Here is a 25,732-nt window from a genome sequence, read left to right as displayed (position 1 = left end):
TATGCTGCATATAAACCTATTTTTCTTGGCATTCTGAATTTCTTGAAATGCCTCCTAGCATTTAAATTAAAAAAAAAAAAAAACAAAAACCAGAATGGGAATTTCATAGGACTCAAGTAGGTCTAGGTGCTTGCCTCACATCCAATTTCACTAAGGTTTTAAAACTTGATTTTCTATGAGGATATTTACAAGGACATAATGTACCATTTTGCTTACCTTATTACTATTTTACTTTCTCATCTTACTTTATACACCTGCTGTAGCAAAGCTAAGTCTTAGTGACAATTACCTTCAGAGAAACAAATGTACTTTTACCTTACATCTGACACGTGACAAAGCCCTCCCCACTTTTGCTGAGTTTTGATGTTAGTTCAATTGAAACAGGATGAGTCTCACATAAAGGAAATTGCACGATACACCTTGCGCTTGGTGTGCAAGCTGTTAATCTACAGACTAATCCAGTTGATACATATGGTTAGGTAGGTGGGTAACTATCAGGGCACAACACTACCTTTCATGTCCTAAGGTAATGCAGAAGTTATTTCTCAAATCCAATTTAAATTGGTGCTCCCTTGAGCTCAAAGATAATTTCTCTCTAATCCTCTTCTGGTTGTCTATAGGGTAACCTTCAAAATCTCAGATATGACACTGTAAAAAAAATGAACAAGTCATAATTTTTTTAGCACAAAACCTAGCTATTTTTCCTGGTGGCACTATGTTCCTGATGCTATCAGATTCAAGAATTCTTCAGCTGCCTTGAACTCTGCATTTATTTTACTTTTCCAGATTTTTGCCAGTGAAAATACCTCAGCACTGCTTGAAGAGAAAATAATCTTGTCAGTTTTATTGTGCCATATCTGAGATGATGAAGGTCATGCTAACTACAAGTCTGTTCCAATTGCTGCAGGGTTGGGTGAGGTGGGCTTTTTATTTTATTTTTGGTTTTCCCCTTGCTCCTACCACAAAGTAATAGGGATTTTCCCCTTTCATTCATCTTGCCTTTTGTTGTTTTTAATCGACCACCCATCAGTGCCGAATTGCCTTGTAACTGTCTGCTGAGCTTTCATTTGACAGAGATAGCTGCTATTGTTAGCACGAGCCTTCACTTCAGCCCATTTAACTTTCCTCAGTTTGACAGCTTCACAATAGCCACCTTCCATCTAAAGAAAACTGTGATTTAGTAGAAAGGGAATGTGGGACAACAGCCTGATCTGTCACTCAGTCTCCAGTGAGTTCTCTTGGCATAAAGTTCCCCCCCAAAGCCAGAGGATGAAATACTACACGAAAATAAGACAGTCATGAGACATGTTCAGTTATATATTTTGGTAAAATCTAAACAGCAATCACAGTTAAAAACACAGCTCTTTCTTGTCAGTAATACCTCGTGCTGGGCAGCAAAATAAATATTTTAACTGATTTTCAATTTCCATTTTTTCTTGTATTCCAGTGCAATGCTTGACTTTTTTTTCTCTCTCTTTTATTCACCTAGTAATTGTTCTCGAATTGATCTACAACAACTCCTAGTGGAAACAATATATCACAAGTAAATTAAGGCTTTCACTGGATCAGTCATTGGTCCTGCTCCATATAAGTCTACATGAAAAGATGCTGATGAATTAAGAGCCTGGATGTCCTCCCTTAACGACAATTAAAACAGTCAAACTACAGCTGCCTAAGCACAGCCTTACAATACTTCTCAGGTCAGCTCCACATGCAGCTTTTCAGTCACAAGTGCTTTAGAAACACATTTGCAGCTGATATTTTTACTGTTGTGCATTTATGCCTAATGCTCTTTTGCAGTTATGCTTAAATTTGGTTTTATCATTTGGCACAAATAACAAGCTCTAGACATCCCACTGTTAAATCTGCAGGCACCATTTTTTTTTCTAGCCATAGTTAAACAACTGTATTATTCTCCTGTCCAAAATCCTGGATCCCAGTTTGAGGAACCCTTTCTTGTTAAAAAATGTGTCTAGAAATTGAATTTGATTACCATAAAGCGTGTTTTCCATCTATATTCCTCTCCTTAGAGCCCTCATTAACTTCAACAGAAGAGGAATGAGAAAATGCGAGTCGGTTTTTGCAGCCATACACTACAAAAGGACCCCCCTAAAACTGAGGGCCATAGTCACCTGGGTTTGAGAACCCTTTTGTAGTATTTAAAACAAATAAGCTACTCTGGTAGTGGCAGCTAATCACTGAGCAACGTATGAATTTCTGGTTGCAGCAGCCATTCAAAACTTCAGTTAATAGTTTACCCCAGCCATGTAGAAAGGTGTGTTCAGGACTGGCGACAGAAAACTGGACAACAGATAAATTCCAGTAACAAAACAGGTAACAGTTACCAGAGAAGCATCTATTGCCCAGAGTTCACTTGTGAGAGAGTACCCATGAGGCTATAACTAGGAAGAACACCAGACCGCTCCACTGTTTCTAATTAGGGAGGACATCCTTCATTTTATAGCTCCTGTGGTCTAATTTGTAGAGAGCCATATCCCCTAAAGCTTTCTGTAAACCAAATTAAAACTCGTTCCATCAAGGAGTTTTAGCAATATACAGTTTCTGATCACAATACACACTCATGATCCTAGAGCTGCCTCATGCAGTCAACTGGGGGCATATTCTTTTGGGGTTTTTTTAGGTCTATTATTTTTTCTTTTTATTAGGAAACAGCAAATTTCTTCTAGGAAAATACACTTTAAACACCAGAAATCTGGTTCTGTTTAAACAGTCATTCACAACAAGAAACAGTACATAAAGCCTCTCTACTGATTTTCCTGGTATTCTCTGACTTTTAATTAAAACATTTTTCCCCCTACTTTTTGAGTTTGGACACCTCAAAGCCTCAGCCACCTCAACAAACATTGCAGGCAGTTTTTTCTCTAAATGAAAAAAAGAATTTAGCTTAGGACTTTTTAGGAGACTTAAGCGTCCATGAATGCTTTTTGAGATTGGAGTTCCTTCTCAGTCCAGGCAACATTCATATCATGTGCAGTAACACAAACATTCAATGATATACTCTACTGGTCTTTAACCCAGCTCAGGGCAAGGAAAGTAAATTCAGTCTGTATGTGATTCAGTCTTTGACCACTATAAACAAGAGTGCCAATTAGGATTACAGCTTTTGGGTTTGGATACACGTTCATTACACTCTGATTGAGACCTCCAATTCATTTCACACAGGCCACTGAATAGCTGTGGGAGTGTAACAATTCTTGTTCACTACAAATCTGCCTTGAATTTTAACTGGTAACCCAAAGGTGAAAGAGTCCATCGTCCTATTGCTAGTTCAGTCTGTGCCAGCTAGAGTCCCCTTCCCAGTTATAAGAATTTGGTGCCACTTGGATTCTGAACTTCTTACACACATGCACACAAAATTCCTTGGAAAAAACATCCCTCTTTCATTTCTGTGGGATGTAATGTAAAGGCACAAGTAACGACTCATTCATCTGGCATGGCTGCTTGTACCAATCAATGGGGCAAACACGAAGTTAGATGCTTATTTCCTTCCATGTGCAAAGGATCTGAGCTGAATTTCTTCAAGTAAGACTTCAAGAAAGCATTTATCACAGCTGGTGCAATTACAGAATTACCTGCGAAAAACCACAAAGGCTGAGGGATCTAATGAATAAGCGGAAAACTACAGCATAATATCAAACAGATTGTTCCACCAGTTAAAGGTCATATATTCCCCACCTTGAGGAATAGCACAACACACTCTGAATGCAGGCAGGTTAGAGCTTTGCCTGTATTATGTGAGAATATTTTGATGAACATTCCCAACTCATTTTGGCAACGGGTGGCCAATATGGCAAAGTGTTTCAGTCTGGTTCACAGTAGCAGTTTACTGCACCCATTTCCTTTTGCTCCACTTTGTATTGTTACCTCTATCATTAAGCCTTTATCCACTCATTTCTAACAAAACAAATATATTCACTGTTGTTTAAAGGCTCATCTACATTTCTTGGGAATGATTTTCCTCATCAGTACTCTATTAAATTTATTTCAAAGTAAACTGGTGAGAGAATGAGCTTGAGAGTGTGTAGCACCACATCATGTGTCTTCTCAAACCAGCTAAAACTCAGCAAGAAGTTAAAAAAGAGAGATGTATTTAAAACCAGATTAAGCTCAAGTTGCTAAAGCATAATAAATTGCTCTATTTTAACTGACTGAACTGTGCACACTTAGAATACAAGGGCATATTTCATTTGGATTTATGCAATTGTTCAGTCTATTTTTCTACCATTTCACCCATCACCAGATGAGAGAACTTGTCAGGCAAAATTGTAGTTAATGATATTTAATGGTGGCTAAGCCCGACAGACTTGTTTATTTCTTTTCTTCTTTTTTTGTTGCCTTACTCTCACTGAAATAATGAAAATATTACACGAACAACTTCTATATTATTTGCAGGAAAAGCTTCCATTACCAATGCTAGGTAACATAAAGCTTTATCTGATTTATACAGCAATCTATATAAATCTACTTTTATGTTTTATTTGATTCCAGCCATTAGGCTGTGCTAGGAAGTAATTCTAAAATATATATCACAGCGGCAATTCACTGTACTATACCAAATTAATCTACATAAATCTATACCTGTGTTCAGGGAACCAGCATGGCAACATCACCAGTATGGAGGAGGAACAGATGCCAGTAATTCTACTTGTAGGCTTTCTAGGAAGTTCAAGCTTTTTGTAAACCACTGAGCAGAATACATATTTCCCCCACCGGAAAATTCCTGTGTCTAAATTAACTGTATCATCATTAGCATAGCTCTTCTATTTTAAATTTTAGAATATGAAATTGCATATTAAGAGAGGTATCTCCTCTTTATGACTGATCTAAAGTCAGAAAGCTGGAGCACGAATGGGATGTTTGGAACAGGTTTTAAAAACCTGTATTCCTTACTGATGTAGAGTTTCTTACGTAGCTGAAGCCAGTGTGCTTTGTACAGCTGAATGAGGCCAGCTGGCAATGTAGGAGCGTATCAGTATTCTGACTGCTTTTCTTTTGTTTGAATATTACCTCAGTGGCCATACACTAAACGATGTGAACTTGATGGGCTTGACTATGACCTCAGCTAAACTGAACAATATGAAGCTGGCACATCTGTAATCTCAGGCTTGCTATTTTTCAATTTATTTTTCACCTGATTTGTATTAAGATGTGGTTCAAATTTTAAAATAAAAATAAAAAGGGCCCTTCTGCATTCCAAATCAATCAGCAAATGCTGGCATGCCAGAAGGCAGGCTTCATCTGCCTCTTCACACCACATTTGGTAGATCCCTGACTTATGAGAGCTTGATTTCTAAATGTTTATGCAGAAAGAAATGCTTTACACATCCGTTCCTTCTCAGATAGCCCACAGGGATTTCTGGCAATACTTTTTTTTTTTTCCCCTGCCTTCCAGGTTTTCTCCCTGCGGACACATAAATACATAGTGACAGCAGGAGTAGACTCAACTCGCAGTGAGCAGCATCCGTACATATTATTGCTATTGACTCCATGAGATAAGCTGGACATCTGTCTTTACTTTAAGCAAGTTCCACAAGGATAAACATGAACATGAATGTGGGCTGCCCATGGACAGTTTACTGGTGCTCTTTTATAACTCCATCCCACTACTGGGCTACTGTCACTTTTGTATGAGCTATATTTCAGCCTCAGGTCACAAGAGTTCAGAACATAGTCAATTAATCAAATGGTTTCTATGAACATAACTGTGGTTCAATAACTGTTTTGTATTCAACATAACCAAAGAAATGAAAGGAGGAGGTTAACATGGCATAGCTAGGTTACATGTGGAGCTTTAAGCAGCAATCCTTGATTAGCCATCATCAGACAAGGCATTTTATCAGCAGAGCTATTTTATGTGAGACAAAAGAACAAACCCAGGACATTTATGGCCTGATCCTGCTCTCAATAAAGTCAAGGTAAGTTCTTCCATTGACTTATGCCTACTAGTTCATGATCTATGATCCTGACAATAAAATTAACACAGCAGCAGAAAAATAAAAGAAAGATACAAGACCTCTCTCTGATAATGCACTATGTTTACACGAGGAAAGATACAGGATTCAAGTCTCTAAGGTGAAAGAACTGCCCCCAGGAGGAGGGGAGCTGAATATGGGACATGGCAGCTAATACGCTGAAGAGATAGGGAGAAGGGTATTACATCAGTGCAACAGTTTACATCTGTTGTATCACTGGCATGAGATGACAATTCCCGCAAGCAGAAGCAGAAGGCTCAAATTCCTCGATCTCTGCTGCCCGAACAGGACCCATCAAATGAGTGGGAAGCAGTGTGCTCAGCCTGGCAGCCACCCATTCAGGAGGGCTTTTCTCTGTCTCACCTTCATAAAAGTGCTGGGATTCTGCTTCCAATCACCCAAGTCTGTTAAAAAGGGGCCGAAACAAACCCTTTAAGCAGCATGAGAATTCTTGTTTGTGATGAGATAAAAAACTATAAATATGTGCTTCTAACCACTGAAGACAGCAAGCTTTGGAGGGCTTAAATGGAAAAAGCTTGTTTAGATTGAGCCAATTCTGGGTATTGCCACACATGTCAAATAGCACTTCACTTGACAAATGGTCCTAAAGAAATCTATGGGGCCATCCACGGAATAAGGTAGTGTTTGGTATGAGTAAGGAGATTAGAATCTGGCCCTTGCTTTATTTTCAGAGAGATTTCAAACATGTGTTTGTTCTAATTTTCTCTTCCTTCTAGGATTGCTGGTATTCACTTGGCCCAGCTTTAGAGGCAGAGGGATGTGAAAAACAGCACCAGCAAAAAAATTATAAACTCTCTAATATATGACCAAATTGTGTGTTTTTTCCCTCTGCAAAATATGTGGCATAAACGAATTCCACGATGATGCTATGTGGCATAAAAGTTTTACTGGCACTCGTTTGGGATTACCCGCATAACTCGTTTGTGAGTTCACTACTCATGGGTAATGCACTCATCCCAAATGCATGCTAAAAACCAGCTTATGTAAAAAAGTCATATTAAGAGTTTAACAGAGATTAAACTAGCTTTTTTTTTTTTTTTTTTACAGAAGCCTTTTATAGTACAGAGGTTCACAGAAATTACAAAAATGTTACTCTGTAATACACAATGTTTTCATTAGGTTTATCCCAAACATCCCATATTAAATTCCGTAAATTCTCAACCAGTGACATGTATATCCACTCTGCAGTGCTATTTTCCCCCTCCCTATCCCTAACCACACCTTTGTGTCATACCATACGCATGTGGCTGCGCTCAGAGAACACAGTGTCTTGTACTAGGTCAGTACAAAGACACAGTATAAAAGAGTCCTTGATCTAGCAACTGTGTACGCTGAAAAGACAGTGAATGGGAAAAAAAATATTATTCTTATTTACAGATTGAGAACTCAGACACAATTTCCAAAAGGTCATACAGGAAGTCCTTGTTAGAGCTGGAATTAAAATCAAATTCTTCTGAGCACCAGTCCACTGCCTTAACAGCAAATTCATCTTCCCCCAACATCTGTGTTTTTCTTCATCCATTGTATTCCACGCCCAACCCTGTACCATTTAAACACCTTTACTATTGTGATGTGATGAGTACCTGTCTTGACTGCAAGCATCACACACACAAACTACACACCCAAACAAGCCATCTCATAAGGAACATGAGTAAGGTGATCAGGCCAAGCATTCAGTGAGTCAGGAAGCAACAGTAATAACCATTACCAACCAACTGCACCAATTTAGGCTAAGGCAATTCCTTAGCCCTGCAGAGAAAGGTGCAACAAAAGAAAAAAAAAGGAATAGAGCAGATGCTGGCGGGGTAGAGTTGAGCTGATTTTCCTCAGTTTTATTTCCTAATTTCATCCGCTTTCTTCTCTAAATATTTTCTGTCTCGTGATGATACATGGCACGATTATATAGGCAACAGCCACGCCTCCCACACTGCCACGTTCAACGTGAAATAACCCAGCACCCAGAGAAGTTCCTCTGGACACTTCTGTACCTCCATCTACACATCCTGCTTGGACAGGATTAGGGAAAATTTGTGTATTAAATCTAAGATTTCTTCTTTTTTTTTTTTTTTTCCTGGAAATAAAGAAATGGAAAGGAGGCATAAAGACACATCAAGTACCTACTTTTTTTTTCTCTAAGTAAATAGTTCTTCTCAATTTTCACTTGAATGGTCTGTGAAAATTTATGACAAAACTTTGAATTTTAGGCAATGTTTTACAGAAAATATTTTTATATTAACTCACATAAGAGAGAACTCTAGAACTTGGTATTAATTAAGATTAACCCTTAAAAGAATCACCTAATTTGCCACCCTAGCAAAAAAGTGAGATTAATATAATTCCTTTGGTGAATTGCTAGGCATATGAGCATTAGGTCAATACAGTTATTTCCAAGGAAAGTGGAAAGATTAAATAAGGAAGAACACATTGTCCTTCTTATTTTCAGAATGATTTCCTACCTAAAGATAGACTTATCGCTTGATTTTCAATCACTTCAGAGCAAGTAACTTTCTCTAAAATCCAAAGAACATACCTGCTATTAACAATTTCAGTAGTGTCTAATAAAAAAGCACTTAAGCACAAACTGCACTTAATTTATAGGATGCATAGCTGTAAGTTATCAACCCCAGAATCCTGTGCAGGAATTAAGTACTCAGGTTTTCTTTACTGATTCAAGTAGGATTTTTATCCCTCAATTGCGCAGCAGGAAAAAATGAGTCAAGCCAATCCTGCAGCAAGAAACTGCATCATGATGAGAAAGAGACCCAAGTCTGCTCAGGGAAGCTGGAGAGGCAGAAAGTTTAGAGATTTTTGGCTATTCTCAGTTGCCAATACAGGAATAAACCATGTCATCTGTTTACATGGAACCCTGTAACAAAGCTATCAAACTGATGAAAAACTGTTTTTTCCTTTTAAGACATAGGCAAGTACATTGCTGAAACAGGTTACAGCAGGAGTGGCAAGTGCCTGAATCAACGCAGTACACCAGGTGGGCTGGATAAATGTTAAGAGGAAAGTTATGGGAAGAACAAACCTCCCTATTCTGCTTAGAATATATTAAAAAAGAAATGTCAAAGGACCAGTCAGTCTGGGGAAGGGGATGGAAAGATGGAAGGTAATAAAGCAATAATCTCAAATGCACCTCTGGAATTACCCATAGTCTGAAGTGCTCTGCAGGGATTTTAAAGAGCACATTTAGAAAATTTTTTAGGAATCAGGAGAGCAGGGTCAATAAAGTTAAACTCTGTCAATAATCACTCTGTAGGATGTACAAGAATCTTCCACCGCAGTGCCCAAGGGCTACCTCTGAACTTAGAACTGAACTTTTCAAATTCAGAAAGACCCATTTATTGCAGCAAGTCATTTGAGAAAATCTGACTACAGAAAATAGGGTGAAAAATGAAGCTGTTTTTTTAACACTTGGGACCGACAATTCTTCCCCCACCTCGAGCACCTATGAACCAAACTACCAAGAGGAATATTTAATTAACAGTTTTTAAGTAGTTAGCCTGGCCATAACAGCCCCTCTTGTGGCTGCAGGAATTTGGGAGCAGGTCACACATGAAAGACCAGGTTATCAACCATGGGTCCCCAGTGCTACGCTGGCTCATCAGGGCACCCTCGTGAGGGCCAGGGCAGGATGAACTGGCTTCTCCCACAACTGGTTGTCCTCACACCTCAGAAGAGTGAGGATCAGTGTGTCACAGTGTGTTGTTAGGGTGCACTTACAGCACTGCGGTAATGCCTCAGGGTGCTGTCCAAGGGGACACGCCAGCTCCATCACACCACTGGGGAGCTCCAACCACCACTGTTGTCTCCATGGTCACCCTCACAGGCACCTTCAGACAGCACCCCAACCACAGGCATTATGGATGTCTTGGTGTATAGCCTTCAGAAGAAGGGCTATAAAAATTCATGGCAAGCTTATGTTTTACTTGAGTATTTACTTAATGCATGTGTTCCAAGTTAAGAAGACCCCAATCTCTCCTACAATTCAAAACATTGTGGTAGCATAGGATGCTATTAATGCTGGATTGCTACAGATACCAACTGCCTGAGACAACAAGCCACTTGATGTGGTTCACTCCTCGTGAGAGTATCTAAGGCGAAAGGTGAGTTGTGTGCTACACAACATCAAAGAGTGAAATAAGTAATTTCTTTTTAAAGAGAACTACCTAAATCATGCATGTTTTTAAGAGGGCTACCTAGGCAGATAGCATTCCAACAGTCTTGTTAAATAACTCCATGGTATTAATCTGCAACAGTACGTTACCAGAAAACCCAGAAGTACCTGATAAACACGGTTCTAAAAAGGACCTTTAACATTCTTCAGATGAACGACTCTAGTAACTTCACTGAGATGACTTTTATAACAAAGGTTACCAGGATCCTGCTTTACTGTTATCTCATTCAATTTATCCAGCAACACAGTAAGGCAAACAAATGCACCACAGTTCATACTTGCAGCAGGTTTAGCTTTTGGGTATTGCAAATGAAAATACACGCTCCATGACAAAAATTTCAGGTTTAAGTTAACTGCTGATTTCAGAATATCCCACAAAGGTGCACTTTGCCACCCTTCATACCAAACAAGAGTTTCACTGCTGCTTTCTAAATGGCCTCCAGGAACTCAGTCCTAAAGGCACTTGCCACTGAAGTCCTCACCTGATGAGGCATGAGATCACAGACACATGAGATTACAGCCAAGAGCTGGCAACACAGCACACTTGGGTCTACCCTCACCCTTCCTCTTTCTCCAGCAGGAAATTCTGTTTCAGCACAATTTGAGGATTTTGTTGACAAAACCCCACCAGGTCTCCTACAGGTGCATGCCTGTGAGCGCCAAAACACATCAGCACCATCTGGACTGAGCTGAATGCACTTGGGAACTTCTGGAGAACCCTGAAGGCTGTCCTGAGCAGGCACAGCAAATCCCAGCACACAGTAAATTAAGAAACTGTGCACGTGTTTCTGCATGGGAAACATGACAGGTTTGTGACAAACTCACTGAACACTGCTCCAGACTTTGTGGGACTGGGTGGTCACAACTGCTGAACAATCTGCAGTTGAAAACCTTGAATGTTTCATTCTCCATCCCTGCTTCATTTTGCTTACTTATGCTTAACAAAACCTCAGTGAAATCAACAGCAGCTTGAGGAATACTAAACGTGTGCTTTTCTGAGTACAAGTTCTGGAGCTGTAAGTGATTAATATTAATAATGGGGAAAATCTGTCATGTATAAACAATATAAACAAACAGTAATAACCACTTAAATTTGTTAATCTGAGAATTTCTTTTCTCTGTTTCTCTTTCATAAACAAAATACTTTTTTCATCAGGCAGTATCCATTATGTTCATCCTTGGTGTAGTTACAAGGCAAAAAATGTGGATTATTGATGAAATAGATCATAATGACTCTTTCCAAGCCATTATCATTTATCATTTAAATGTGCATTCAATGAGCTTTAATCTGCAAATTTGTCACAATTGGGAGCCATTACAATTTAACAGATTCATTGTGTTTGCTTTATTCTTTTTCTAATGTGACACATGGTGCGTGTTCTGTAGAATACATGTGAAGTAATTTTACCTATCAGAATAGATGTTTTAAAAACTTGCTACAGATGAACAACAGCTGTTTATTAAAGCCTTCAGTCTCTAAAAAACCAAAAATGCTAAAAGACCATAACGTTACACTAATAAACGTCCTGTAAAATCTTTACAACAAGGTATATTGCTCTTTCTTCTGAAAAGTCTCAATCTTCCATTACTTCTATGAACAACACCACGACCAGTCAGATCTGAGATTTCAACTACATACATTTTCTCCAATCCTCTAAATAGGAACTTTTTCTACTGGTTAAGATAAAGCAAACAAAATCAATGAATGCTCTTTCACTGGTATTAATCAGCCTGAACTGTGTACCACACATTTCCAAGAATTCAACCAGTATCAATCCTTGTGTAGCTGGTTTTTATTTCATTCACAAGAGTCAATTAATAACAATGGTATGTAACACTTTGGCTAAAGCAAAATAGCATGGGAAGTTCTGTATTTTGGAGAAGGAAGGTGATACTGGATTTTTAGTTCAGTGTTTGCATAGCTGCACAATTTACAAAACTGCAAGAAACGTCAGCAACTGGCAATATGTGAGCTTTTACTGTTTTTTGGCTACGGCAGATTAATTCCATATCCAGTTTGTATATAATTCACTTAACACCTTTTCTTACTCAAATTTTGTAATTTCCTGAATCAAATCCCTCTGAGAGTGAGCTGCAGATTCTCTGAGCAAACTCCCTTGCAGTCACCATGAACCCTGAGGTTTGCTTTGAAAGAAGACATGATGGGTAAATGCAGAAGAGCTTAACTCAGAATTCAGATAATCCTCTGGTTGTGATCTCACTTTCCTTCTGATATTGCCCATGAATGCTGTATGGTGGGAAGGGCTCCTCAGGCAGGCAGGAGGCAAGATGCCAACAAGAGATCAGAACTATTCATACCGTAGCATGGTTTACCTCATGCCTTTTCTATTTTGCAGCGGGCTGTTCTGAACTAGTTTGGGATGGGGACACAGAGGCAAGTGATATGCACATCTGACTGACAGCTGTGCCAAGATTAGTTGGAAACTGTGGCCTCCAAAGTGGCTGTAAGACATTGTGCTTCTCCTGGGTACACAGCCCTGCTGCAGTGTAGCTGCCCTGGAGCTGCTGAAAGCTCACCAAGGCACTGCAGGGCTTGGGAGCGAGGAGGCTCTGCATGCCCTGGGAGGTGGGCTTCAACAGCCCCCTAGGCCATGCCTGAAGGCTGCTGAAAAGAATGACAATGCCAAAGGCTTTTCTCATTATACATTGCAATTTGTAATTCCACAAAAAGCTAGAAGTTAGCTGCAGCGACACTACTGCACTCTGCCCATGTGAGGTGCATGTGGGCACATTCATGCCACCCTTAAGCACTGTTTACCCCATGTTCACATACTAATGAATTATTTATGGCTTTTCTGAGGATAAAAGGACTTTTGCCTTAAACACAAGTATTTCCAAGCATTAAAAGCTATACATCTGAAAATAAAAATAGGAATCATCTATTGGGCTTAACACAAAATAGCCTGACATAAAAGGAAGGATTTTTTAACAGCACATATCTACTTTATAGCACCGGTCTCTTAACTTTGTGCTTATGAGTTAGGGAAACAGCCCCTTGGTGGATTATTTTTCATAGTTTGCTCAGTAATGTGTTTACAAAGCCATTGTTACAACTAGATGCTTATATATTTTGATATACAGCACACACTACAACAGTACATCTTTAGAGATTTCATGCTTATTTTAAAAACCCATTTAAATGTTTCTTTACCTCCTTCCCAGCAAAACGCAAGTTTATTGCCTGATACTCCAGGGCTCCATAGTCCAGTCTGACAGTAATTAAGGCTGAATTAGTGGTGCTTTGCAGGAAATGGTAACAGTGGCAAGTGTACAAGATGGGCTGGATTCATCTCTGACACCAACTCCTCTAAAATAACCAACTTACTCTAGAAATTAATTTGACACTCAAAACTTCAAATGACGGTCTCTATTTTTAACTGTCTGACATTACTGAAGGACATAACTGAGAGCCTGAGAAATACTAAGTGGATTTTATCTGCCTTTGTTAGGAAATTGCTCATCTACTCACCCGCTCACCCACTTTCTGCCATGTATCAAGACAATAGTCTACACCAGAAATCAGTGTTTTGTTAGGATGATACAACACATTATTTCAATGCAACCTGCATTTGCTTAATGCTTACCCAGCCTGATAATGGACAGTATTGTCAATAAACATTATTGCTAAACAATGCAGTGAATGCTACAAAACACATTACCCAAAATTTTGTGGTTTTGAACACCTGTAATATTTCCTCTGTTCTTATAATTGTACAATACACCAATACATAACAGTCCAACACCTTGGTAGCACAGTGTAAAGAAAACAAAATGTATTTTTCTGTGCACTCCTTCTACCTGAAGTTGACTCCAAATATAGTCAACTTAGTGCAATGATTTTGCATTAAGTTTCAACGCTAAGCTTTGACCAAACTATCTCTTCCAAAATTTTAATGCTGTCTACCTATAGCTGTTAAATTTTCCATACACAGTACTTACAATGCAATCTGATCTGCAGGAGTTATCTAACTGTACAAAGCATCTAATTCAACAGTATCTATTTCTCCATTAAGAAACCTCCTTTATCTGATATGTAAAACCTGTACGTGATTTTCAGCTTTTTTTTATGTGTGCTAAAATGACATCAATCCCTACAAGGCCTTTACAAACTGGGGCTTGTGGCTGCTAGGAGGCAGCATCCCCCTGTGTGATGGAGGGATATTCTGGTCCTTCTTCACCTTGGGATGGGGAGCACAGCCCTCACAGCATCCTCAGGACACTCAGGTGTTTAGGGAAAGCTACAGATTAACATGAGATGGTGTGGCAACCTGATCTTCAAGATTATTTTATTTTGGGACAAGGGGAATTCCTGGATAAATTGGAAAAAAGCAGGAAAACCTTTATGTGATCCTCAGCACCTTCTTCCTTCAGGTCACAGGTGCATTCTGCTCTCCATGGGGAAAAAACAACTTAACCTCATTTAGCAGTGAAGGACTTGCACTATTATCCCCCTCTGACTGCCACATTGATTAGATTGGAAAATGAGTAACTTTTATCATACTTGATCTGAAATAGCACTATCTAGCTTATGTTTATCCCTTTACATCTACAGAACAGATAATTGCATGGATCTTGGGAGTCAGATGTGACACTGTGATGTCTCTTTTGATCCCTGGTGTCAGGTTAAAGGGGAAAAAAAAATAACCTGTGATTTAACTCTGGCCACCGCCTGGCTCCTGCTTCTGGTCTGGTCTGGGTGGTTTAGACCTTTGTGAGGGCATGTCTGGCTCCCTTTTCACCATGCAGGCTTGCTTGCTGCCACCTCTAATATTAGAGTACTTTGAACTGCAAGAGATTTTTGCCTAAAAAAATTGAAGACCTGGTTTTCTGGCTTTGTTAATTTGTTTTGGGTTTTTTTTTCATTTCTCTTTTTTTTTTTTTTTTTAAGTACAGGGAAAGGCAGATTATTTCAATTAATCGCCTGTCTCTGACAATTGTAAGCAACCTTTCTTCAGTTCAGTGCAGCAGTTGCAGTTTTAAGTTTCTCCCTGCTTCTGTCAGGATCTAATTTTCAAGGCCCCGTTGCCATGGCAGCAAGCTGGAATTTTAATCCAGTACTAAAGGTCAAGAGAGGTCACCAGTTTCAGTTCCTCTCCAATCTTCCCATAAAGAGCCACAAAAAGAAGCTGAGATAAAGGTCTGACCTAACAAAAAATTCCAGTCTAGCACCCAGCCAGACTTGGAGCTGTATGATTTGTATAGGCTTTCAAATTTGTCTGGGACTATTGAAATTCATGCTAAATCAAATATGGGCAGCACTGATTCGCATTCCTCTCTCTCTGCAGAAAAGCACATAGATGTCCTTAAAACAGTTACGTACCTGTAATTTATCAGGGAGACCCAAAAAGCCAACATCGCAGCAGAGTCTGACAAGTAAAGAGCTATGAAAGCAATCCCTCATTACTGGAGATATTTACTACTTTTGTGGCCTCAGATGAGCCTGACAGCTGCATTTCAGTCTTCCTTGTCAATATGAGGTACGTGAGTCAGCATCTTTCTTTAAAGATCTTGTGAGGCATTTTGACTAAACAAGACTTTCCAGTAAGGGACTATTTCCTGAAAGCTAAACTGAACTACCTTCAGATTTTGTTTACTATTTTTATGTAGAAGGATAAAATGCTTCCTGAAATTAGAAAATCACTATTTGCAATTCTCTAGGCCCCCTCCCGTGTTTTCTGTAACATGGATTTTAATTAAGCCTACTGGAGTAAGGCTACAGACATCTCCTCCTCCAGAGCTGTATCATTTTTTTGGGAAGCTGCAGTTACAACACTAGGAGGCCTCACACTGCATTTTTCTGAGATGCATGGACACCGGTCAGGGAAGCAGACATTCCTCCAGGAATTTAGAACAGTAATTATCCCAGCAGTGGGGAATATTTCCCTTTTTCACTGTTTGGGAGGATCTATCTGTAAGGTAAACCTATTCCGAATCTGTGGCTCCAAGGGCTATCCCAAGACAGAGAATAACACAGTGAGCATGGCCTGGCCCCATGGGGTGCTGTGAGAACTTCACTTCATAAAAAATAAGCCCTCTGGTCAGAAAATTGATAGGCTTTGGAGGCCTGCTGAGCCCTCAGCCCAAAGGATAATGGTAGCAATATAAGTTCCCCTGGATGGAGAGTGTAAAGCTGAGAAAAATGTGGTGGATTATTGAGGTTGTCAGAGGGATTCAGAGGAAAGATGCAAAGGATTAAGTTGTGATATTAAGAAAAGTGGCTGTTAGTCTTACCTAGGATATTTACGACACAATTTGGGAGTTTCAAGCTCACTCTGGTATACTGAATGCCAAAATTCCTGGCAAAATCCATTCCTCTTTCAAGGTTATCACCCATTTCCGATTATGATTATTTTGCAGCATGGCACAGATGAACCTGGGTGACAATTTTCTCCATTTGTTCCAGGCTACTGAAGTCTACAAAGGCAGTAAGATATGACAGCAAGAATGAAAGGGACTAGAGCAAAAAGCAGCAGGAAGAAAAAGCCAGAGAGGGAAATGGCTTGACTCTGAACCTGACATTTACTGACAGGTCAGAGTTAAGACAAAATGGAGCAGGGTGAGGTCCAAATGATGGTGGCCAGAAAGCCAAGCAAGAAGTTAGTTTATATTCATTTTATCAGCAAATGTGCAGCTCACAAACGGGTGGGAGATGTAGAGTGTGGTAGCTTCCTCTGCTATATCCTGATTTACATTTTCACATTTACATTTGTTTTTTAAAATGAACATCTGAGGTTTCACTGGAATTCGGAAGTGATTCCATCTCACAGAAATGTAAAGTGGGAGGGTGGTTTGAGACTGGCCTAAAGACACGAAGGTACAACATATGCTGCTTCCTGTGGAAAAGCTCTTTAAATAAAGGGAAACCTGTGGCAGATTTGCAGTCTAATTGGTTTCCAAAATGGGAACTGATATGTAGTGGACAAGGAAATACATCCTGAATAGAAACATGTTAATGTGTGTCATTTTACCTGTCTCTATTATTCCCACTCTTCAAAGGTTGCAGTTTGGTGGCTGCATACATTTTGCAGTGATGCAGTTGTGCATCCTACTTGAGAACAAAATATTTCAACTGCTACTCGTTAGTTAGGGCAAATAAGCATTGAATTTTAGTGGGGGGTTATACAGTGTCAGAGGAAATTCAAATGGTTCAATGCTCACTTGAGTTGCAATCAGCAACACTGGCAAGAATGCAGTTGGGTTAGTTTGTTTCAGGTGTTCTTAAAGGCAGTAATTATGCAAGTCTCTGACTGTCAAGAAAAATTATTCAACATTGATCAGCAAAATATAAGAGAATTCATTTAGTTCCATTCCCACAATATTTTAAACTGATTTATAAACATGTCAGGAAAAAGAGATCATGGAAAAGAATGCATTAGGAAGTAACTATTTTGACAGGGAGGTTATGCTGTATGTGAGCCAGCTGACTAATGAAAACAAAAGTCTAATTTAGAAATTATTTTGAATAATGGGCTTATCTTCAAGGATACAGGGCTTTTAATTACAGCACTGGATTTTAACGTATTTCACAGCAGCTGAAATATTTTGCAAGCTTGCTTCTACAGGCAACTGTCCATAGGAATTGCTTGTATGTTTTATTACCAATTGCTTAGTACTTTGCTCAAAGGAAAAGCCTGCAGCAATGAGGAACAAAATTATAATCTTTACTCACTATCATTGCTCCAAACCCAAGAACTTCTGAGGCAAAAGGATGCAAAGCAAACTTCTAAGTAATAAAACAAAACAGTATGTATGAAAGACGAATGACATCTTAGCAAAACAGACCCTTCTATTTTAATTTACTATTTGTCCCTTTAATATGGTGCACTGGAGCTCTCTTAAGATTAATGGAGCTCCAATTACATGCCACTGTTGTTTCACTTATCATAATTCGTACACGGCAGTGAAAGTCCCTTGTATTCATGACTTTCCCAGTTTACCCAGAGGGAATATCTTTGGAACTGCCTACTTCTAACAAACAGGCAGTACTTAGTCTAATGATCAAAGCTTGCCACACTCACTAAGTGAAAATGAACATATGCAATGAAAGAAAGCAGGCTATCAGCACTGGGGGAACAACTGACCCTCTTGTGCTTTAATATGATCAGTTAAAAAATGTAATTAGCAATACTAAAATTTCATCTTCTTCAGTGTCTTACAGCTGGGCTGGGTTGTGACTGGAACTCAGATAGAGTTTGACACATACACAGAAACATTCTTCCAGTTGCAGATGAATTTTACACTTTTGGTTCATGTGACTGAACTGGAAATGATGCATCAACATTGAACGAATCCCAGTGTTTAAAAACTGATTTCTTTCAAGGTTAAGAATTCATCAGTGATTCTTGATTTGAATGTTCTGAATAACAACATTACTTGTCGCATTATCCAATATATGATCATTGGTGTAAAATCCTCTTTATGTCTGATTACTCTTCATAAGGACCTCACGCTGATTCATTTCAAACTGTGAATTACCTTTAATTCATAGCTTGAACGTGCTGCCAAATTTTGTTTTCCATGCTCACAGGTGGCTGTCCCTGACACAGTGGAGAACTTCCAAAAAGCCATTAGATACTTATGAAAAGCAGTTAGATGGCAAGAAGTACATTTCAATTTTCAAACAGGCTTCCATCAAGTATTATGATAAACTTTGGGATTAGAAAAGTACTGGTATTTACTCAGAATTTTTTAGAACCATGAAGTAAAATCCTAGCTCAACTAAAACCAGTGGTAAGCCCCCTTTGAAAAGTCCTTGCTGAAATATCACGTAAAGAGTTTTAGCTGCTTGTTTTGTTTTTGAGCCCACAGTATTTAGCTGTTCTCTAGCCCCCACACAGGTTGCGTATCAGTAAGTATGATGGATAACAAAAACTCTGTAAAGTAAGTTGATTTTGTCTTATCCACAAAAATTTGTTGCTCTAAGTTTTTAATGGTTTCCTGTAGTTCACTGAGCCCATGAGAAGGGCCTTTTAATACTGTATTAATACAGTAAGTATAGGAAGTAATTTTATGACAGGGGAAGAAGACCATTATGATTACATTCTTCTTTTTAGCTAGGCTTTTATGGAAACTACTCAAGACTACACTGCAGTATGATTTCGAAACACAGGATGTGCTTGATTAAAAAGGTTCTGGGTAGTTTCCAACTGGACAGAGGCCAAATGCTAACAACCAAAACAGAACAAAAGGGCCGCATGTTTGAGGATGACATACTTGCAATGGTAATTATATAACAGAAACCTAAGTCACAAGCTCAGTTCGTACTCTCAAATTCATGGAAGTTGACAGAAAATCCTTCTCAGTGCAATTAGTTGCACCTTATCTGTTCCTGCTTGCTATGCTCCATAATAAACTAATCAGAGTAGACTGGCTGAAAGCTGACCGCATAATACCCAGTGGAGACACACAGTGAATTTGAAATGTACAGAAAAGGAAGCCAAGTGTTGTAGTTTTACATAGCTTGATTTCAGCTATAAAAATTCACCACTGTATACACAAGTGTGCGCACATCAGTGTTCAAAATTTTATTTTCCAGGTTTTTGAGTAGAAATTAGGGTCTGAGGTTAGTTACATATGCAACATAAGTGCAGAATTTACACACAATGCCAATTACACTACCTTCTATTTTACCTGCTGCAAAGCAATGGGGATTTGGATTCTCCAGCATGTGGATATAATAGAATACACTGGAATAGTATAAAAAGCTTGAAATTTGTATTTCAGAAAGCTTTACTTAGAGAAGAAGGTATGCATCTTGCATTCCCCTACAACATCAAGATGCTGGTCAATTAATCTCCTTACAGTATGTTGCCTTCATTCTGCCACCTAAAAGCATGCAGCTGAAAGCTTATCTTGCGAAGACCATACATCCCCTTGGCATGATCTTCTATGATGCCAATATTTCTACACCTGACTTCTGTAGCGACAATACAGGCAGCTTAGCTTCCTATATTCTTATTCTTGAGGAGAATATATCCTTATATTCTGGAGCAGAACATAGCATCATGAAGGTAAAGAATCCTTCTTCTCCATGCATTGCTGTGCATGCATGCATGTCACGGTATAACTCAGTGACATGGTAAATGCAAGCACATTACTGCCAATTCCTATGGATTTCTAACAAAGCCAATGGAATCTATAAGACTGTCACTAGGACCAATGTAAATGGAAAATATAACTTCAGTTTCACCTGAATTGCACATAAACTTATAGAAGTGGGGTAATATATAGAAGTCTGTCCAGGTTGAAAGGTGTCCAACATAGCATACAGAAGAACAAACCCAAATTCAGTCAGATTTCATCAACCTGAAATACAGGTAACAGATCCCATTTACAAAATATATAAGGAATTGGTAGGCAATACAGTTTTGAAGTCAGTAAGATCATGCTGTGTGGTTGATAGTGCAGCAACAAATGTTATTGGGTATAAGATGGACTGCAATTTCACTCATATGCTCCAATATTCATGAAACCGACCAATGTTAGAAAGATTAAATCCTCCTTAATGCAACTGCAATCTGATAAATACTATATTATTAAAATACACAATGACTGCAGGAGCTGCCAATCTACCAGGGTTTATTTGTACTGCACTATCCATCTCTACATGATACCATTACATCTTTCTGCCCCACTCTCTGCTTTAATTTCATTATGTCCTCAAGTACTGTAATTCCCAGTGAAATTGGCGGTGACTGCACACGCAGATCTAAAGAAACAAATTGGCCTTGTAATACCAAGTCTCACAGTGGACTGCCTTCTAACCTCCCAAAGCCCTATGGAAATTCGTAGAAGCTGCCTTAACAATTTTTCTGCAGTAAAAGAGAAAAAGTGATAGTAATGGGTTAGCTGATCTTCATTTGGAAGCTAAAAATAAAAGTAGCTTTATTGCAGCTCTGATCTCTCATGTGTAAAATCTATCACCTACCATAAGAAGGCAGTTCATTGCAGCAGAAATCTGATTGATAGTACTGGAACTTTAGATCAAGCAGCAGAACAGAGAGCAACTGGTTCATAAAATGTACTCAGTGTCTTCAGGTTTTATATCAGGCTTCCTATAGAGAGCTTTGGTCCCATTAAATGCACTATATACCACTGAGCTCTGAAGCACTGTTCTTTTGAAATTCAGCTTATAACTATAAACCATGATTGACATGTCTATTACTGTTGGTTACAAACTACTGAAATATTGTATTTTATGGTATACACACTAAAATATTTTTCACAGCGGAATCCAAACACACTTGCTTTAGGAGAAAAATAATTTTAAGATGTAATAATTTTTTATTTTTTTTTTTTTTTACTTTTTTTATACTATGGTATGTGCTTGATGTTAGGTTTGGATCGCTTAGATGTGCTGAAACACGAATGCACCCATTCTGTTACCAAGAACAGTGGGTATACTTAGCTGGATTCTTTAAAAAACAAAAGCCACTACTGGAAATCAAATGGCAAAGGACAAAATCTAATTTGTTACTAAGTTTCACAAATAAATGCTATTCATGCAGATTAATCTACTTATTATTAGCATTCCCAGCCAATTCTCATTTAATCTCAACAAAGTAACATTTTACTTTAAAATCAAATTGTTTGTTTGTAAAGCTTTACTCAACAAACTTTATTTGAATGAGCACTTGCATGACTTCAGTTTATGAGTAAAGAACTGGACCTTCAAAACCTGGTGAGTACATCAATGGATTTGGCACCTAGATCTAGTCTAGTCCTGAGTACATCAATGGATTTGGCACCTAGATCTAGTCTAGTCCTGCATTTCTTTTATGGTTATCACAGACAAATCACTGAACTCCAACAAGTCCTTTCCTATACATAAACTTGCACAAAGAATCAACATATTTAAATTAATTTTAAAAACCTATGTAGGTATCTCTGCATTGATTTTACTTCCCTTATAGTGATTTAGTTAAAATTGCATCTTTAGTAAATTGAGGAGAACTACTAGAATAATTTTGAAGTAATTTTAAATGAACATATTGTATTTATACAAATGTCAGTTAAGCTAGTGCAGTTCTGTATTTAGTGGTTTAAAGTGCTTGAACACTAAAAAAAAAAAAAAAAGGCAGCTTTGAACTGAAATCAGACCCACAGATTTTCATAACCATAAAACCAACAACCTACATTTCAAAGTTATTATTTAATTCTTGTTTGTAAATTACTTTGAGATCCTGGGGTAAAAGGAAAAAAACCAGTTCAGTCTCAACTCACTGCTACATTATTGCAGCCTTAGCACCAAAGAAAAATGGTTTAACACAATGGAGAATTAGCTCTCACAATTTTCAACTGTCATATTTATAGATCATCTGTGATTTTCAGCTGCTTCAAAGTGTATGAAACTGAAGACCAGCTTTTCAACACCAGCTAGTAGAATCATTCTGTATGATGTGTTTTACTCTCTCTCTCACTGTATGAATGTTAAAATTCCTCCATCATCTGTTCATTGGGTTGCATTTTCTATTGTAAGAGGCTTAGTATCTGATGAGAGAAGCATAAAAGTGATTTAATTTTGGCAAGCTCTACAACTAAAATCAGCATTATTTCTGCTTAATAAACTCATTTTTCAAACATACCTCTGCTAGCTAATGCTTAAAAAGAAGAAACAGTAATAAGCACTGAAAACATAAAACTGGTTTATGGCTAATTTTTAAGGACTACTGAGAACACCTGAACACCAGGACAAGATTATGAGCAGAGCTAGATTTTAGGTACCTTTGGAGAAATAAGCTCATTCTTTATGATAAATTTAAAATGAGATTTAAAGCTGGAAATAATAATACTTACGACTTTTGTGGCACTGACTTAGTTGCAACTTTCCCTGCTGGATCACTCCACTCTGCAAACAAAGGAAACACATTTTCAAATGTCAAAAGATTACTGTAGAATTAAAATGCACCCAAAGCTGTCAGCCCATCTAATTATACTTGGTTTCACAACATGCCACAATGCATAACATGTAATAAAAAATGGAACTGATCTGCTTTAGCACCATAGAAATTCATTTTTTCGCCTTTGTTTAAATGATGTTAAGCAGGAAAAAAAACAACAAAACAAAACAAAACCCAACCCTGACTGTTAGGACTAAGATGATAAGGACCTACTTTGTACATTGTATCCTGAGGTCAGATGTTGGGAGTCCTACAAAGAAGAACACACAAAATGTCAGCATTAATTAAATAAGAGGAAGAAGGTAAGATATATCTTGGCTTGCTAGATTAAGGGCATGGCATTACACAAACAGGGAAGGAGTGGGACAGGGAAGGGATCATGTGATCGTTAAGACAGCACCAGTGACAACATTAACTGTGGAGACGGATCAGCACTGAGGGACCCTTTCACAGTTCAGGCAAGGGCTTGTTCGCAGCAGCTGTAAATGTGCATACCCCCTTCATGGAGACACTGCACAGATTTATACCCACAGTGGTCCCAGCCTTTCAGGGTTTGGTCATGAATGTGGTCATGAGCCATCCATGATGTACAATTCAGACTGCAGCATGAATGCAACTATGCATTTAATTCAGCACCACTGCCTTTCTTTCTGATCTCACTGCTTGGAAATACAGTAACCTTTTACTGATAGTCACTGCTTTTATTTGGACTGTGACACAGGATTTGATAAAGACGCAGGAAACAGACCTTCACCTGATGGACAGTGGTCCAAATCCAATGAAATCAATGGAAGTACAACTTTAAACCAGCAAAGAATCTGGCTTGTAACACTGAGCATGCTAATTCCAAGATTCTTGTTGGCTCACAGCAACTAAGCTGCTTCCTTAATACCACGGTGTTTTCTGGCTTATTTTTTCTCTAGGCTTTATAGTGCACAGTGACTGTAATCAGCTTTCCTTCCAAGCAGAGTCTGATCATTTGAAATTAAAGTGTTATTTACAACCTCATCTTACAGCCAGGCACTACTTTGCTGGAAGTGTTAGTTCTGTAGGATGCTAAAGTCATTAAAGCCCTCACTGCACTTCCTCTCAGGGCATTATTAGTTCTTAATATTATACTGTGCTGTCAGTCAGTCCCTTGTGAAGTAAATCATGCCCTAAGAGTAAACATGGCACTTTCAATTTGAATGTCAAAGGGACAAATTGTTCTGGTAAGTTCCACCTTTTTATCACACTTTTTTATGTATGTTTCTATTTTTGATAATAGTTGAGATAATAATTGAGAACTTCTAATAGTGTCCATCTCTGGTTTATATGGCTGCACAATCTAGCTACATTACGTCTAAGATCTATGATTTGGCTAGGTATAATTGATTTAATGTGATGTTCTGAAGAGACATTTCTGTTGTATATTTTGAAGTAAAACTAGCAAACTTGGAAACATTTATATGCTTGCCTGTTTCCTGAAATGCGAGCTAAAAAAAGAAATCTAATTTATATTTTGCATTGAAGTGATATGGTAAAGAATTTCAGGATCAACATTTAACGTGCTCAGAAATTAACTTTGATATGGATCTTAAAAGTTCAAAGCAAACTTAATAGAAAGAGAAAAATCAAACCAAAACTTTAGCTTCTCTGAACCTACGCTTATTCTGCTGCCAGTGGGTATAGTGACAGGCTGCAGAACTTTGACCAGTTTCTGTAGGGCCCATCAAAACCAGAATAGTAAAATAATAAATGGTGTAAATCAGAAAATTTAATAGCTTCCAGTGGGCAAACCCCTTCACGCTCACTGTATGCACACAGCTCAGACTCCACTTTCCTCTAAATGGGTTTGACTGACTTTGATCCAGTTTGCAATGAGGATTATACTCCTGCATGATTATGACTTCTGATGCTTAATGCTCCAGCAGTTAACTGCAGCAACAACGACAGTGCTAGAGCAGTGACAATCACTCTCCACTAAAACAAGGCATTCTGGGCACTGGCTTTGTTTTTTTGTTGTTTTTTTTTTTTTTTTAAGGAGCCACAGATACTAGTAATCTCATATGATTTTCAATTAAGTATAGCGGCTGCATTTCAGGCAGGGGAATATCTGCCTAACAGATAAAATCAGTAACAGGAAAATCACATTCCAGGTTCTAAAACACAGTATGATTACTTTAACCATAATGTCAAGTAGTACCAGCTTTATAAGCTATTTTCCAAGTGTCTGCCTATAGAAAGAAACTTGACATAGCTCCACATCAGACAGGGGTAGATTTCCCACCACGGGGAAGTTCTCCCCTTCCCCAAATATCAGCAGCATGTAGTTGTTTGGTTCCCAGCAAGATACCTCTGGCAGTAACTGGGTATGGGCTTGAACTCTAACAGTGCCACCAGAATCATAGCTAGAAGGCGACAATGGAATTTAGGCTAAAGGCGTGATCAAATCATACAACCAAATGATTCACTGTGTGTTAGGTGAACTGCAGGTACTCTCCAGGCTTGTTTGTGCTTTTGACGTAGGAAATGCCAAGTGTGTGCTTTTAACAAGGCCAACACTGAGGAGTGCATTGCACAACTTGGTGTGCCTTTGGAGCATGCACACAGATGCCACAGCACAGTTTACATGCAGG

The 25,732-nt window shown here is 38.5% G+C and overlaps 1 protein-coding gene across 4 annotated transcripts in view; it reads right to left on the bottom strand.

Annotated features, from left to right (window-relative positions):
• The window catches only part of AFF2 (ALF transcription elongation factor 2), a 371,177-nt gene that overhangs the window by 110,012 nt on the left and 235,433 nt on the right, over window positions 1-25,732 (bottom strand). For all 4 annotated transcript variants that reach the window (XM_065689682.1, XM_065689684.1, XM_065689680.1 and 1 more), the window contains exons 6-7: window positions 23,328-23,364; window positions 23,011-23,062 (exon numbers count right to left, since the gene is read on the bottom strand). In XM_065689682.1, coding sequence (XP_065545754.1) covers window positions 23,011-23,062; window positions 23,328-23,364 — 89 coding nt within the window. The remainder of the gene's footprint in view (window positions 1-23,010; window positions 23,063-23,327; window positions 23,365-25,732) is intronic.

This window comes from Lathamus discolor, chromosome 9 (genome assembly GCF_037157495.1).
Source record: "Lathamus discolor isolate bLatDis1 chromosome 9, bLatDis1.hap1, whole genome shotgun sequence".
Taxonomy (NCBI): domain Eukaryota; kingdom Metazoa; phylum Chordata; class Aves; order Psittaciformes; family Psittacidae; genus Lathamus; species Lathamus discolor.
Note: the sequence above shows the minus strand (reverse complement) of the source record. Positions and strands in the feature narration are given on the sequence as shown.